The sequence below is a fragment of the Hippoglossus stenolepis genome, chromosome 17, assembly GCF_022539355.2.
Source record: "Hippoglossus stenolepis isolate QCI-W04-F060 chromosome 17, HSTE1.2, whole genome shotgun sequence".
In the NCBI taxonomy this organism is placed as follows: domain Eukaryota; kingdom Metazoa; phylum Chordata; class Actinopteri; order Pleuronectiformes; family Pleuronectidae; genus Hippoglossus; species Hippoglossus stenolepis.
Genome location: NC_061499.1, coordinates 1,317,440 through 1,334,477, shown reverse-complemented (window position 1 = coordinate 1,334,477; position 17,038 = coordinate 1,317,440). Strand labels below are relative to the sequence as shown.

The following is a 17,038-nucleotide window of genomic DNA, read 5'->3' as shown; positions in this document are numbered from 1 at the left end:
TAGGACAAGAGGCATTAAGGACATGTTGTACAGTTCATATTTGAATAATTGGTTTAATGCGTGTGTGGTAATCATGGCAGCACAAGTGATTGGATTGCTAGGTACTAACTAATTGTCTCCACTTAAACTCCATTAAAACTACCGGACTTTCCACGAAACTTGGTGGAAGGATGAGTTTTGGATCAGGGAAGGACTCATTATTTCCGAAAGAGAATAATTCATGGATCTTGATGAAAACAATCAAAGAACATAAAAACCCAAGAGGACGTCAGGCTCTATAAATCTAAATTTAACCTCAAGTGAATTTAATCCAACAATTAAAAAATGTCACTTGGACTCAAATAACTGTTGTGTGTTCATTATTTGAGTCTCAGTCGTCAGGTTCAAATATTTTCTCGCCCCGTTTGTCTTCACCTCACTCTGCTTGTCACTTTGAAAAATGTGGACATACAAGCTGAAGTGTTTTCACTTGTTTTGCTGATCTGGTGACGGCCTCTCAAAATGCATGATTTATTAAATAACAATGCATGTGATCAGATAACTCCTGTACTTGTTGATATATTTGTTATATATTAGACTTTGACTCAAGAAAAGGCAAGTGTTGGTTTCCTGCTGCGACTCGGTGTGAAAACACTTGTTCGACAGCCGGTGATGAAAAGTTCCATAAACAGTTGCCAACAACAAAGGCAGAAGCGTGAAGCTTGTGAGCGTCTGCTGCAGCCGTATCAAATGTCCGTCACGTTACAGCTACTAATTACTGCCTGTGGAGAATGATGTGACATGAAGCAAGTTTATTTTACCCTGCAGACTTTCTCCTCGTCCGCAGACTCACAATCAATATTGTGTTTATTAGCCATTTTTCTTCAATTTGACACATGACGTTCAGCCCTGCCTGCATTCTTCTTTGGTCAAGACAGATGTGATTTAAATGTTCAGTACGAACGCAAACCACACGCCCAATCTACACAGAGGCCATCATTAACATTTGCAGTATTGGATTGCAGAGGGACCAGTACTTCATCCTGTGATTCATACATAATGTTCTGGTCTGTTCTTTTGTATCTGCAGCTGGTCTCTGGGAAATAATAAAACACCCTAAAGCTGATTAGAAGTTGATTTCTTATTAGGATTTAAAAGAAACATTAAGGAGAGTATTAACACATCGTGGACAGAGACACACGGGATCAGAACCTGTAGCTACGCTCATACATAAAAGTAACAGTGAGTACGACACATGATCTAAACGTGTTTTATTGGACGTGTGAGGCAGCAGACGACTGAGGCTTGTCCTCTCCCACACGTCACTGCACCTTCATCAGATGACTCAGTCCACACTGTCAGATTTCTGTGCGTTAAAGGACGAGTGGAAATGAAGAGAGGAATCCTCAGTGTGTTGAGATAGAGAAGGAATTAAGAGAAACTGGACTCGGTCCCGTTTCATTTCTGTTCAGCTCAGTTTTCTGTCCTGTAACTATGTGATGGTGGAGATGTAATTTTTTATTCTAAATTAAGTTACGTTAATTGGTAAATATTCTGTGTACCACCGAGGACGGGACTGAAATATGGTCTCAAAATATATGTAAAAAAAAACTACTGCTGTTATAAGACGAAGGGCGAAGATCTTTATTTATTTTTTAAGTACCAAAATTTCTATGTTAACAAATCATTTATAGAAAACTACAATTTGTACTGAAACTGTCAAACGAGGGAGGTTTGTTATTGTTATATAGATTTTTAGTGTTGTGAAGTTGTTGATATTTTGATAATGTGCATAAGACACTGGACATTTCACAAAATATTTATATCCAACAATTCTATTTCTCTAGAATTGTTTTATTAAATAACCAGTTGCATGATTATTGTTTCTTTGCTTTTCTTGATTTGTCCATATGAAACTTTTACAAGTTGCTCTTCTTTTCTATCGGAGTCTTTAATTCACGTTCAGAGCCTCCTGTCAAACTGATGTATTTGATGTATTTGATGTACACAGTGATGATACTAATATTTCTTTTAGCTCCAGAAGCACAAAGCAGCAATTCAAAAACTGCTGTGAAGCAATGACGCCTCTCACATTAATCATAAGGGTAATTATCAGGATGTCCCGAAATAAAATTTCTGTATCTTGTTTTCAGTAAGTGGAAAGGACACATGAGTCAAAGTGTAATTTCTGCTTCCACCCTGTGGAATTCATTTCATTGTTTTTCATGTTGATTATTTTCTGATGAAGCTCGAGATGAAGTCTTGAGTCATCATTTTGTGGCTCCCACTTAAGATTTCCTTTGACGACGAGCACAGACAATGACGATCGAACCCATGTGTCCTTTGTCCAAGCCACGTATTATGTTGCATTCGTATAGACGCCCTCTTACAAATGACTTGAACCCCAACATGAGCTCTTCCAGGCGTGTTCTCAACTGGATTTTCTCCTTCATATGCAATTAAGGATTGGATGACGCTTCTCCACTTCCTGCTGTTGTACAAAAGTGAAGCCTAAATATCCCGGATGAGGGCGCGCCGCCGTCTTGTTTGATTTGATTGGGAGTCAGTCTCAGCTGTCAATCATGATGTTTCTCTACCATAAAATAACAAATTAAAACCAAACTTATCAGAAACATGAGCACAAACATCAGTGTGATAAGAACGACGTAAAATGACAGAAATCACCTTTTAAAAGAGTTTAGACTTTGGCTCTTTAGTTTGGTCCGTGTCCCTCCTGAGCCGCTCCTTGTGTTAGAACGCACAGGGGCAATAAAAGGTTTGTGTCTAACTGCAGTTTGCTTGCTGGGCAGTAAGGGCAGGACAAGCCGGTGAAGCCAAGACCAAACGCCCTCCGTGGGCTCTGAAGGACGCAGCCCCTGAATTGAAACACAGCTAATTTCAGCGTCTGTGCTCATGAACATTTTGCTTTAAAGTGCAGACACCTTCAGTGTCTTCTCTGTGTCGCAAGAGACCTGAAGCGTCGCAGGTGCATCTGAAGAGATTCTGTGGGATCTAACAAAGCTGTGACTCTTTTCATTAAACAGACACTGGGATTCATTCAGGTCAAATAAGGGCAAACTTAATAAACCTCTCAATCACACTTAAAAGTCTGCGGCGGAACTTTGCTGTGGCACCGGGATTAATTTGGGTCACGTCAACGCGAGGGTGTGATACCTGTCGACATTGTACAGCTCAGGTGAGATGTTTTAAAGGGGACATAGCATGCCCATTTTACCACAAGTTGATATGGTTCCTTGGGGTCTTAATGAAATGTCTGTAACATACTTTGGTCAAAATACCACAAGGATCATTTCAAACAGCCTTTTTACCCTGTATAAAACAGCCCTCCACAGAGCGACCTGTTTTGAGTGCCTGTTCCTTTAAATGCTAGTGAACCCCCCATGATTTTAAACGATATAAATTACATATTTTATATGATATAAATTATCAAATATGCATCCCATACTTTGTATTCCCCTTGTTGTCCTGGAGTTTTAATTTTCCCAATCACATAATTAAATGTCCCCCTCTGCCCATCCACTACAAGCACACAAGCAGACAGACAGACAGAGAAAGAGAGGTGGGGGCTATGAAGACCATAAACCAGGTACAACAACAAGCGGAGAAAGCAGAATCGCGGGCTGACCTTATATATACAGTCTATGGGGCTGACCAGCGGAGAAATGCTCGTCCCGTGTGAACAGCCAGGCGGCTGCGCGCTGGAGAACGGCGCTGCGCTGCGGAGCTGCTGCGCTTCCGCGTCCGGTGTTAACACGAGTGGGGGGGCTCTGTGTGTTTGTCCCACTGGTACAGTAGAGCTGAACACTGCGGAAGTCCTCCACACTGCTGCTGTGTGGCGCTGACACAAATTCCAGCTCACGCACGGGAGAGCGAGCGGTCGCGCCCGAGCAGCTGCTGCAGCCTCCCAGTCCCAACGACCCAGACAAATGCCACATGTTTCCCAGAGTTTTTGGGTTGGTAGACATGCCAGATACACACATTAACGTGTAGAAGCACTAACAAAGTGGAATTTGCATGATATGTCCCCTTTATTGCATCACTCACTAACCCTTCACTGGAATTGTTCAGGCATGTGGGTGAGTCGGGTGATAAGAGGACGAATCACTTTCAGGAAACGGTTTCATCTCAATCACACGACATATTCTCAGGTTTTGGAAAACAATCTGACAAAGTAATAATCATCACAAGATTTTAAAGCTTTATTGGGAGTTTGTGTCAGTCAGAAGAAAATAGAATTAGGAATGTTTAAAGTTAAAACAAAATTAAAATCTGAATGATTTAAGAGTCAATATGTTGACATTTTGAGCACATCTGTAGAAGCCACATTTATTTGTATTTTGTGGAATGTAAAAATATCAACATTCATAATTAAACATGTATAACTGAGCTTTCTCTTGTTTCATCGAACCAACTCTGAAATGTGGATTGAAGGAGCAGCCACTTGTTAAATGACAGATATATTTCCACAGTTTTGGCTGTGAAATGAATTGACGTTAAGCCACTTTTGGAGGGAATTAAAGCTGCAGTCACACTGTCGATGATCCATGTAGCCAAAGTGTCGAGTGACTTTTGGGGCCGACGGACAGACGGAGTCCACCTCCTGTCCTGATGAAGGCCCCCAGCGAGCAACACAAACGTTTCCACCAGTTTTCTTTCTTCCCAGCGCTCAGTCTCCACAGCTGATCTGTTTTCACGACACAAATTATTTTCCTCTCAAAAAGAAACAGTAAAAAAAAAACAGGATGTGACCGTGAACTGCTAAAAAACAAACTAACACAGGACAACAAAATTCACCCATATGCCATCAACGGGTGGCGTTTGGTCCTAAATCGAACAAGAAAAAACACCCTGACAAAAATAATCCACCTGAATCCTACTTAAAAGCGCCTTTTTCAACCTTTTTGACCTTTTCCTGGTCCGTCCCTTCCTGTCTCACTCTGCGAGAAGTCGTCTCTGCTGCGTCTCACTCGTACTCTGCGATCAGCACCATCATGCCAACTCCGAACAGCAGCGCCAGGATCTCCAACAGGGACTGGCCGAAACTGGAGCGGCCCGCCAGCAGCTCCGGGAGCACCGTCACCGTGGCGATGTAAACAAACCCTCCGGCCGTGAATGGCAGGATCCAGGCAGTCGCCGCGGCGCCCACACCTTCGGCCAATAGGGAGCAAGCTGTGCCAGCCAAGGCTCCCAAGGCTGTCAACAGCTGTAGACACATGGCCTGATGGGAAAGAGGGAGAGGACGATGATGGCAACACATTCAACATATTTGAATTCGTAAGGAGGCCATGACACAGTTTAATAATACCTTTTTTTTGGTGCAGCCAGACTGGATGAGGATGGCAAAGTCCCCGATCTCATGTGGGACCTCGTGCAGCAGGATGGTGAGAGTGGTGACAGCGCCCACTGCTGGACCCACCAGGAATGAGGCTCCGATTGCCAGGCCGTCAGTAAAATTGTGTGTGAAGTCCGCTGCCAGGTTCAGGTAAGCCGACACTTTGATGTCTGCATGATGGAGAGAAAAGAGAATAAGTTAGTTTAAAGAGAAGAGTGAGAATAAACACACTGTTTGCCGTCAGTCTTTAACAGAGAGGTTTTTTTAAAGTGGGTTAAGGAGTGAGTCGGCAGTTTATGATCTACGATGCCAATAAGGAGAAGCCAAAACAACGCGTCGACAGGAAAATTATAAGATTCTGTCCCCACAGGCACCGAGGGACATGATCCACCAGATGTGGACTTTAAATCAATAATTTACAATCGGAACATCAGTGTGGAAATGTTTCCACCAGGTTATGAAATAATAATGGTGGTTATAAGAGTTATAAGAAAAGAGGGCCTTTTTTTAAAAAAAAACGCTTGTTGAGGGTTTGATTTATGACGTGAAAAAACTGCTTCATTTTCTTAGAGATATTAAAGGGGATTTTTCTTGTTTGACGTTTGGACTCTACACAGACGGGGACATGGTTTTGATTTGCAACAATGCATCATCAATTCACCTAGCACACACATTAAAGTACACAAACTCTTGTATAACCGTCCACACACGTGTGGCTTTGTTTCAAACAAACACAAAACTGTATTGCTTAGATGCTACAGTCGTTAAATGACACGTAGAGTTCTCTCTGGGTCCTTTGACACCAAATCATCCACATCATGGCAGCGTCAGACCAAGTGTCGAGACATTTTAAACAGTGGAGTTGTTTTGTATAAACGTGGATGCGACAGCTGTTACACAAATTGAACTGAATAGTTTTTATGTTTATAATGGATGGTTTGGCAGGTGGGTAAGTCATGTAATCGGTATGTGCCTGAACACCTTGTAATACCGGTAACGCAGACTACTGCGGTAACTCTAATTGATAAGGTCTTTGACATTTTTACAGCTTCAGACATTGTGATCCGAGACCGAAGTCCCTCCCTCTGTTCCAGCCATAACTAACATGTTTCACGAGATACCCCTGAGCGAGTTGTAAATTATAATCATCGTTTCACGGCAGTACAAACTGGTCCAGTCAGGTTATTGGCTGATTAAAGAGCTGATTTGAGCTTTTTAGTTGATGACTCACCACGCTGCAGTTCAGTAAGGAACCAGCAGGAAGCAGCGTTTAATTATAAAAATGAATGTATTGTTCACCTGTGCTCATTAGCTCCTCTTTCGTCGCCACCTTCTTGTCTTTGCTTCCTTTCTCTTTCTTCTTCTTGTCCTTGTCTTCCTCTCCATCACTGTCCTTTTCCTTGGCAGCAGCTGAAAGTGTTTCACAGAATAAAGGTCAGCTCCAGGCCCCAGATCAGATTTAACAATACAGGTGCTAATACATTATGTCTGAGCCCCTGGAAAACATGATGATACATCATATGACAAAAATATTTCCAACACACCAATGGTTTCTTGGTTGTTCTATTGGACACATTTTTTTTTAAATAAAAAATATTATTTGCCGGTGAATTTACTACATCGTACCATGCGAGTGGCTGTGGGAATGCCCTCCCTTCAGCAGACGCACAAATTTCTCTACAACCAGGAAGGCGATGATCCCACCGAGGACCCACAAACCCACCGACATCATGTGGTCGTGCGCAGCTCCTGTGCAGATAGAGGATGAGGAACACTGGTTGGAACTGGGATACACGAGTATGATTCTTCCACTGCGTACAGCATAGAACTAAACGTTGTACGTCACAATAGAAAAGATGATTAAAGGTATTGTCTTTGGGGAAAGCGCACCGTGGGAGTGACCATGGTCATGTGACTCTTCACTTGCATGCGAGTGTCCGTGATCTTCGTCTCCTTCTTCGTGATGAGAGTGAGGCTCTGTGAGAGAAACCAACAATGTAAATTCAATTAAGCTGCACCAAATTTCACACATTCATTAATACCAGTCGTGTAAATTTCCCTGATTTTTTTTTTTTTTTAATTCTCAGAACTATACGCTGACAATTTGTTTTGTCTCAGGTTAGCCCACTAAGAGGGAAACCAGACTTTACTGGATGGACTTCCTACCCAGAGCGTGAGGTATGAGGTGAAGGAAGGCGTCGCCCAGTAGTCCACCGGAGGCAAAGCTGAGCAGCACCTTGAGCAGGTTCTGGTGCTGGTCGCTGTTGGACTGGACTGGGATCAGGAACAGGATGAAGAAAGGAGCCGCGCTGATCAGCAGGGTAGCTCCGATAGCCTGCAGACAACGACAGAGGAACGTTTACTTTTCATCCGTGTTTCATGGGAGATGTCATAAGGCTTCAAGATGGACGACAATGCAACCCGAGTGTAAAACTGGAGCTGGAGAAGAAAGAATGGGAATAAGTGTTGATTTGTTTGCAGACAGGGTGTGAACACGTCGTCAAACAGGACACAGCAGACCAACATGTGGATACAGACTGCGGCTCCAGCTGTGTTTGATCATCTTGTACTTTTGTGAGTCACAGTCAAGAGAAAAAACATTGATAGGGAAGGAACCATTTATGCAAGGCCAGCAAAAAAAAATAAAAAAATCACGATACTGCTAAAAGCTGCTGGTGAGTTCCTGGATGTACATAAAAAATTGACTGTGTAAACACTGCAGCGATGAAAGGTGAAGCCTCTTTCTGCTCGTACTGCTCTTGTATCTGTCGGCCAGTATGATATGATAAGATATTAGACCCCTAAATGTGCCAGATTCCTTTAAACCAGATCCATGAATGAATCCCTGAGAAAACAATGAAAACGTTCTTTCTCGCAATGTTAGAGAAAGTGAAAAAAGTCCTGAATCTGCCCCGATCCGGCTCTGCAACAAAATTGTGCCGGACTACTTCTTGGCCACCTACGGTGAGTGCCAAAGATATTGATTTGGTATTGACTCTCAAATAATTAACCAAGAATTTCCCATTGCAATTTCTTTCTTTAAAAGATTGATTGGTTGTCTGACTGAATTCATGGTTAGTGGTTCACACCTACATCTACATTTATTGCGGCACGTCAACGTATCCTGATTTAAAATGTGTCGCTGGAACGCGAGCAAACAGATGTTCATACTTTCTAACCTACAGATTTAAAGTTCGTAACCCATCAGTCTGATTTTAGCCAATGAGCGCACCTGCGTCCAGAGCTCCATCGTGTCCCTCTTCTCTCCGTCGGCCTCCCTCTTCACTCTCTCCTCCTTGTGCACAAGAACAACATCTTCATGATGAGCATGTCCGTGGTCGTGTCCGTGGGCGTGTCCGTGGGCGTGTCCATGGTCGTGTCCGTGGTCGTGTCCATGGTCGTGTCCGTGGTCATGTCCGTGGTCGTGTCCATGGTCGTGTCCGTGGTCATGTCCGTGGTCGTCCTCAGGCACGTTAGCCTCTGCGCTCCACTTGCTTGCTCCGTGGAACATCTTCACCTGATCGCCGTGAGAGTGTCCATGGTGATCATCTTCTCCGTGGGTGTGGCCGTGGTGATGGTGGCCATGATCGTGGTCGCCATGGGAATGACTGTGAGCGAATGTTGAACGGGAGGCTAACAGTAGTAATGCTGATGTGGCCAGTGCCAGCAGACGTACACAGCCCATATTATCCCCTGGAGAGAAAGAAAAGATGACAGAATTAATAGAAACTCACAGGCTGGATGATGATTAAACTCAGAGACCATGTTTACACCAAACTCACTTCATGGAGACGCCAGATAACAGAAGATTTGTTAATGTTCTGTCTTTCTACATCGTAAACATTATCTTGGTCATGTAAACAAACCTCTAGCTTCATCTTCCTGGTGGAATTGAACATTGTCTCTGGCTAAATTAATCTCTCTCTTTCTATAAATGTAAATATGGACACGTCTGTCAACAGAAGACTAGTGCACCATCTATCTCATGTCGCAGTAAAAAGCTAGTGGGTCTGAAACTGTGTCAGATATAAAAGCAACAGGAGGCAAAGAGTTTAAGCCAGTGAAACAGATGTGAAGGCTCAAGTTAAGAGAAGAGACTCAAATCAAATTATCGATATGAATAATAATTATGTATGCAATAACTTCCTTTGATTTGTCCTTTCTTTTTGTGCATGTAATGCATCTTGTAAGCCCAACCAGGGGATGGGCCAAATGCATCGTCATCATTGCAGTTTTGAAATGATGTGTGTGACATTGAACTGTGGGAAAAACAGGAGTGTGATTTTGGGGTTAGAGGTTTGACTCTTTCAGACCTCTTCCAGAACTGACCAGTGGAGTCACTGGGGGGTTTCCCAGTCAAACACAACAACATTGCACGGTGACTCTGCAGCCCAGTTAGCATCTCGGTGTGTTGAGTTAGACTTGTGCTATGCTAACCATGAATCAGCTGCTTTGCCCTGATTAACAGCTGAAACCCGGTCCGCAGGACGGGACACCGTGCACGAAGCCTGGCGAGGGGAGCTCACAGTACTTTATAACCGAGTGGGCTAACTTTACCCATTAGCCTGCTAGCTCGGATGTAGCCTCGCCTGGTGGTGGTGTTGTGTTTGCTGGTGTGAAAGTGATGCGGATAATCTGCCCGCTTTGGGTCAAGTGTCCGCGGTAATCTCACAGTCAACAGTAGGAGCCGGGAATCGAACACCGGCCGCTGCTTCCACAGGTGGCGCCTGCAGCTCGCTAGCAGGCTAACTAGCTAGAGTAGCCGCCTGCTAGCGCGTCGCCGCAGCGGAAAGAAGGTGATACGGTGGGAAACGCGATAAGAGATGAATGGCTGCGTCTCACCGGAGTGTGTCTGGTGCCGGTGCCGGTCGGGCCGCTCGGTACCTCTCCGTCTGTCCGGCTGTGAGACCCGTGAGGAGCAGAACCCGCGGAGCACCAGGAGGCTAATGGAGGCTGCGCAGAGGACGTGGCGTTTACTCAACTCCGGGAAGTCTCGCGAGAGTTCGCTTCATCTTCAACCCTTCTGATAAACAGACGTCTGTTTTCCGAACTGGTTCCAAACTGGTTCCTCCCGTTCACATGAAAGTGTGTTTGGTTTTTAATGACTTTCATAGCGTCATGTCAACACACTTTATACTTTCCATGATGCAAAACATGATTCACAATGAAGGACAATGAGAACTCAAGTATTTTAACAATCACTTCCACTGACTGTGAGCACACACACTAATACACACTCACTTATAAACACACACACATACACACACAGACAGACACGCCCACACTTGTACACACACACACACACACACCAATACACTCTCACCCACTTATACACACACACACTAATACACTCTCACCCACTTATACACACCCACACTTACACACACACACACTAATACACTCTCACCCACTTATACACACACACACCTGCCTATGAGCGATAGAAGACTGACTGTATGAGTGTAACTGCCACTGTCACCTGAAACAAATCTGTAATCAGAAGCATTCACACTAACTTTTATTTTGAAAGTATATATCACTGATAGAAACATCCCAGAGAATATTTCTATATAGTTTTATTAGACCAGTGTCAAAGCTGCAGCATCACCAGGACAGTTATTCTTCTTATATAATGTTAAGGCCGATATGATCTATCAATCAAACGTTTCACTGTGACATCAGAGCTCATCAGGTCGGAGCCTGTAGCTCACCCTGTGCTGGGATTTTATATTTCCATACAAAGCCTTGGACCCTAACACCACCAGAACATTTTCTACACTTAAATAAACTGTTTCACTACAAAATAAATTTAACAACTGACTCAACACCAACCAGATTTTTTACCAGTGGAGGACGTGATGCTAATCTCAGAGGAGCCTTATGAACACGATGCTGGACATTAAAACTTCCTGAATTACTTTTTTGGTTTAGTGAAATCAAAAGACAGAGAAGAACAATAATTTAAATCATCTTTCTGCAGTTCTTAGAGTACAAGGGGCAAGTTACTGAGGTAATGACACAGACCTTTATATTCACTGTTAATCAGTGTTTTCAATGATTTAAGAGCTTTATAAATATCATTATTATGAGGTGAAATATTGCATCATGTCTAATGTGTGACTCTCACTTATTATTCTGACACCTCACAGTAATTCAAACTCGGATTGTAATATGAATGTAAAGCTGAGACCAATTATGCATTTTAGTGTTGATTATATATTATATATTATCCACAGATAACTAATATTGATTAAAGGTGTGTATTAAAAGTGTAAATGTGGGATTAATAATCATTTCCAGGAAGTTAGATATTTTTAGTTTGAACCTTTTCAGGGAGGATTTCAACCACTTATTTAATCACCTGCTTTTGAATCATCACCAGGAAAACAAATCACATTTACTCAAGTACTCGTTAACACATCGAGTGTTTTCATTTTGTGCTGTTTTGTGCTCTGACTCCACAACATTTCTTTCAGTCAATGAAACGTTTCCTCGTTCATTCTCTCTCCTCAGCCTGAACATGTGTTCTATGTAACTTTGGTAAGTGGGTACGATCTCCTGTGGAACTGACTGAAGACAAAAACTATCTGCGTCTACTTTGACTTTTATGTTTTGTCCATATCCTGTCTATTAACATGGAGGAGGCAGAGCTTATGATGTATACTGCAGCCAGCCACCAGGGGTTGATCAAGATCATTTGGTTTCACTTTAGGAGAGTGGTCACGCCATCCATCTTTATTTACGGTCTATGGTACAACCGGTTACATTGTATTAGACGTGTTTACATGTGTTTACATGTGTGTTTACATGTGTGTTTACATGTGTGTTTACATGTGTGTTTACATGTGTTACCACTAGAGAGCAACATAACTCAGAAATGCATCGTGTGTGACAGAAAGTTTTCAACGGTTTTCTTCACACAGCCTGTTTCTCTGCCAGTTTCAGTATATGTGTACTATATATTCTAATGTGATGTATTTTATATGTGTTAGTTATTTACTTTTATTTACTTTATGTTTTTTTACCGATAAAAAGTTTCCCTGAGCATAAGTCATCCATCCCTTTCTAGCGAGTCATTTTACATATAAAAAAAACGGACAACTTCCCTCTTCCCTCTTTTGAATGCATTGTAAGTTTATTTCTGGTCTGTGTTTCTCTGTTTCTTTTTCACAGCTTTAAGTTAATTAATGAAAAGAAGGAGAAGCTGTTCCTCTTTAGAAAAGAGACAGAGGTTCCTGCAGCATCTAGACTGGAGTTTGTGTAACCTCTGTCTGCCTGAAGGTCCGGCTGAGTCTGGAACAGAGGAGAAGAAAACCTTTCCATGCTCAGCTGTAGATGAGGTTAAATACTGTCGATACTGATTGTTTCAATTATATACTGTTGTTATTAAATAGATAATAGGAAACTGAATAGAATCAAATTGAGGCAGGACAGGATGTGAACACAACACCATCAAACACTTTGGCCGTGTTCAAGGACGTTTTTTCACGAGTCTTGAATTTGTCATATGACCGTCAGTACTTAACATCTTAATACTTATTATCAGTCATGACTATAAAGTGGCAGCATTTGGTTTTAGGGGATTTTTTGAGCCAAAATCGAACCTGTTCCATCACCTCAGTAGCTCCAAAGTAAAGTTATCTCCAAACATGAACAAACAATAAATACATATATATTTTAAACATCATACTTTAAGAGAGACAGATGTCAGACACACTCCCAGACAGACAGACAGATATTTGAATCAATCAATATCCCTGTCATTGAGTAAAGTCTACTTCAAGTTCACACGTTCTCTGGGGCGTCTGCAGCCGGCTGCTCATTTTGTCCAGGGGAACTCCGCTGACCCCTGAGCCACTGCCGGGGATTGTCCTGATGCAAATCAGGAGGGGGAACCAATTCATCGTCGCACAATTCGATTAGACATCTGCATATTGAGCATCTGCACCACAAGAAAATCTGCCAATACCTACCCTCCCTCCCCTGCTCCCCCACATTCTCTGGCCCCCCACGGGGGTAGCGCCCCACGACCCCAGGGGCGGCCTCCATCCCTGCTGCCCTCCTGCCTCCCCCCTGTCTCCCCCCTATCCCCTCCTGACCCTGTCAGGCCCAACGACAATACCTGACCCCGCCCCAGAGACGGAGCGATTGGAGTTCAAGGTAAATGTCCCTTTCTCTGCGTCCGTCTGCAGGCTGCCCTGCCGGGCCCCTGTCCGTCCCCTGTCCGATAATCACATGCACCGCTCTTTTTTTCTAATACTTTCTCACACTCACACACACTGTTGTAGAAGACATGACTTTGGCCTGAAAACGAAGGCGTCCCTTCTTCTGCAGTGTTTCCATTGTGATCACTTCTGACCACTGGCTCTTATTCAGACGTTTCTGCCACTCACACGATTTCCCTCCCTTTTTCATCGCTCTTATTGATTCATCAGGCTCTCATTCAGCGTTGGGAAGAGAGAGCCATGTCAAGAAGTTTAAAGCAACATGTGTTGAGCTTTACCACACACAATGCAAAGCTCCCAGCTCCATCCAGACCTTCACTGCTCCCTTATATTTTGGAAATTCACCTTGTGTATGTGTGACATTGATGATTTGAGAAATGTTCTGTCTTGTAAAATATAAAATACTGGCCATTTTCTTCAAATATCGATCATTTGAAGGCACCTCTCATACCTTGGGATACATTTATAATATAGGCCAACATATGACAGAACCCTCATAATGAACAATCTCCCAACAACAGCTTTATTTATCTGCTTTTTTAAATGTCTCTTTAATGCATGGAATTTCCCAGAAATTCAGCAGAGAATCTATTAATTGATTTTTCATACAGAAAACTTCAGCCCCCGGGTGTGAATGAGAGTGACTGTATATAATGTGACACTGTGAACCAGCGGCTGCTCCACCAACATAAATAATAGCTTGAAAATGTGCAGTGTAATGTTTCAGCATCAGATCAGGACCAAAGCAGCAAAATCCTGAGAGAATTAAAGTGCTGGTGAAGGAACGAAGCCACGATGGAACTGAGTTGGGAAATAAATGCAGCGCAGTGATTTTTATACCTTAAACAGAATCTTATACAAAGAAGTGTTACTGTCATTTCCCCTGTCATCATTTATAGACATTGGGTGGACAAAATAATAGGAACACATGCTCCACAGTTAGTCAAGTTGAGTCAAAGTTTATTTTATAGCACGTTTCAAACAACCACAGATTTAAAATACGAAAATAAAAGAACATTTTTAATATTAAAAACTTGGCTATGATGTGATATGTTACATACTATTTGTTTCATTAATATGAATTAATTGTTAGAGCAGATTTAGTTACTTAAGTAGAAACTCCTGAAGGACGAGAGCCTTTTACACCAAGTTTGATTTGCTTTAAATTGTAAATAACTTAATGTAAGTGTCTCTGCCTGAATTAAAGAGCATCAAATACATCATGAAAGAACAAGAGCCTGTTTGGTTTTAGCCACAAAAATGAAGCCTGTCAGATATCCTGTTCACATGGGGATTGCCAGCATTTGCGTACAATCGTAAGTGATACTACTTCTGCTGCAGCTCGTCTCAAAGATTCACACTATTTTAGAATCTTAGTTCTGCTCTGTGAGGTGTTCACACAACCAGAGACCATGTCATGTAATCATTGATATTCAACTACGTTCTCATCTGCTTCTGTGTTTGACAGCAACAAATGAACCAGAAACAGGATCATGAAATCTGATGGCGTCAACACGTCCAGAGCTAAATCCTCTTTGCACGTGTGTCCGATGTGTGCGGCCGGTCACTTTGAACCTCGTTTCTGATTCTTGGCAGGAAGTGAATGTCGGCAGCTCTCAGTCATAAAACTGCTTTTGGTCACTTTCCCAGAATGCACTGGGAGGGGAGAGGACAGAGAATCTCTGTGTCGCTTCACCGTCGCATGGGATGTGAGGAGATCGCCGAGAATGTCAATAATCGCTCGAACCGAGGATGAGCCGCTGCCTCCGACAGAACCCCCCCGAATGTCAAGTTAAGAGAAATACAAATATGTATCATTCAGTTTTCAAAATAATGCAATGACGACTTGTTGCAGCTGTCCACAAGCTGAGCAGCCGTATAAAATCAAACCACAAAAACATGTACGATAACGTTAGTCTTTAGAAGCTACCGTTTTATAGAATAAATGTGTTGGTAAAAGTTTGTTGCATATTGTTCCATTCGTCCTGTTTTGGATTGAACAGCAGCTGTAACATCTGCACATGACTCAAGATCAGCCTTTGTGTTACAAATAAACAAACAAAAACTCAACTTATTTTCAATTGAATATGTTTATCAAGACTAAAAGTGAAAGTTCTCAGCTGTCACTGTCCTCTGGGTTTCATGGGCTTGGTCGCAACATCTGACTTCTTCCACTCAAATAAATATTGTGAATGTTATGACATATGTGATCATCTTTAAAGGATGTGGTTCATTAGCAGGCAGGTGTAACGGTGAATATATACAACTTTGGTCGGTCTTGTCCAAATTTTTTTTGAATAAAGTTCAATAAACATTTAAAAAACAAATCAGACTCAAGTCTTCGCCACTAAAGGCACAAGACGATGTTTGACAGATTCAAAAGGAGAGCAGGGTTTTTCTGAAACACTCCATCCATGTTCAAAAATTGATTGAGTTGTCAAAATCGCTGTCTGTCCGTTTTATCTGCTTTGGAACTCGGGGCTCAGCGTTCTCCCGTTGGGAAATATTTGTAGCTACAACACAATGTTCAAAAGCCTTTGTCCCTCATCCTATTGCTGTGATCTGTGTCTCAGGGCTCGTGGACAAAAGGTGTCAAACGGAGCGTTGGACTTGGTTTGCCATGTCCTCCCGAGGCTGCTCCTAATCCTATTACTGTGGCCCAAGGAGGAGTTGGGATCCTGCACTCCCTTCATCCCAGCAGCTATTAAAGTCTATGGGAGCCCTGTGTGTTTACTCTGTGTGTCTGTGTGTGTGTGTTCTTGTGTGTGTAATTGCATTGTCAGCGACTTCTTATCCACGTTGTCATAATGTGTTATCCAGTGATGCGGCTCAAGGTTTGCCGTCTTTTTCGGTTTGCTACGGGACAGGTGGACATTTCAATCTCTCACTGCCGCCACATGATTCATCTATAGTGAAGCTTCAACCTTTAACTTTGCATTTTGAGAAGAACCAAAGGTTTAATGGAGGGAAACGTTTTCAAGCAACGTCTCTGTGTCGTCTCATGTCTTCCAAACAACTGAACTTTTTACTTTGTCTTGTTTAAAACATTTAAAAACAACAAGTTTAGGTCAAATTGCTTGGATTCGATCACACAGTAGTTAAATGAGTGAGTAGAGTCAATTTGAAGACTCAAGTCATCATCAAATCCTAAATATGACAGCTCTATCAATGTCAATTTTAAAAAGTAAGGAAACAGATCGGGTTGATAAAACATAAACACAAATAATAAAACCTTTAATAAAGCAGGAGATGCAAGAAGGACATGAATGAAAGCAAAAGCAGAAACTGTGTCGTCAGTAAACAAACTTACATCACATCCTTCCTCATGTTATTTATTATAATTCTGCCAATGACACAGGACTTCAGTTAGGTTTAAATAAATAATTGATTCTGTGACTGATCAGGTTTAATCAATATTTCCAACTTTTAAAATTACTGATGTTGGCTGTCAAGTCTCAAATTGATGCATCACGATAAATCA

General features: G+C 42.3%; 1 protein-coding gene across 1 annotated transcript; it reads right to left on the bottom strand.

The window, feature by feature from the left end:
- Positions 1-4,185: 4,185 nt before the first annotated feature.
- slc39a7 (solute carrier family 39 member 7) lies at positions 4,186-10,338 on the bottom strand. Its single transcript, XM_035182617.2, has 8 exons — positions 10,175-10,338; positions 8,565-9,025; positions 7,499-7,667; positions 7,223-7,309; positions 6,959-7,081; positions 6,632-6,742; positions 5,306-5,502; positions 4,186-5,218 (listed from the first exon to the last, which is right to left on the bottom strand). The coding sequence occupies exons 2-8, from the start codon at positions 9,015-9,017 to the stop codon at positions 4,964-4,966; spliced, it is 1,395 nt and encodes a 464-aa protein (XP_035038508.2). The 5' UTR covers positions 9,018-9,025; positions 10,175-10,338; the 3' UTR covers positions 4,186-4,963.
- Between the last annotated feature and the right edge of the window lie 6,700 nt (positions 10,339-17,038).

What these genes read in the sequence shown, in the direction of transcription:
- slc39a7 (XM_035182617.2), bottom strand. Translation starts at nt 9,017, where the DNA reads ATGGGCTGTGTACGTCTGCTGGCACTGGCCACATCAGCATTACTACTG. An exon ending in CGATGGAGCTCTGGACGCAG is followed by an intron (nt 7,668 to 8,564) that starts GTGCGCTCATTG and finishes CGTTGTCTGCAG; the next exon opens with GCTATCGGAGCTACCCTGCT. An exon ending in TTCCCACAGCCACTCGCATG is followed by an intron (nt 6,743 to 6,958) that starts GTACGATGTAGT and finishes AAACACTTTCAG; the next exon opens with CTGCTGCCAAGGAAAAGGAC.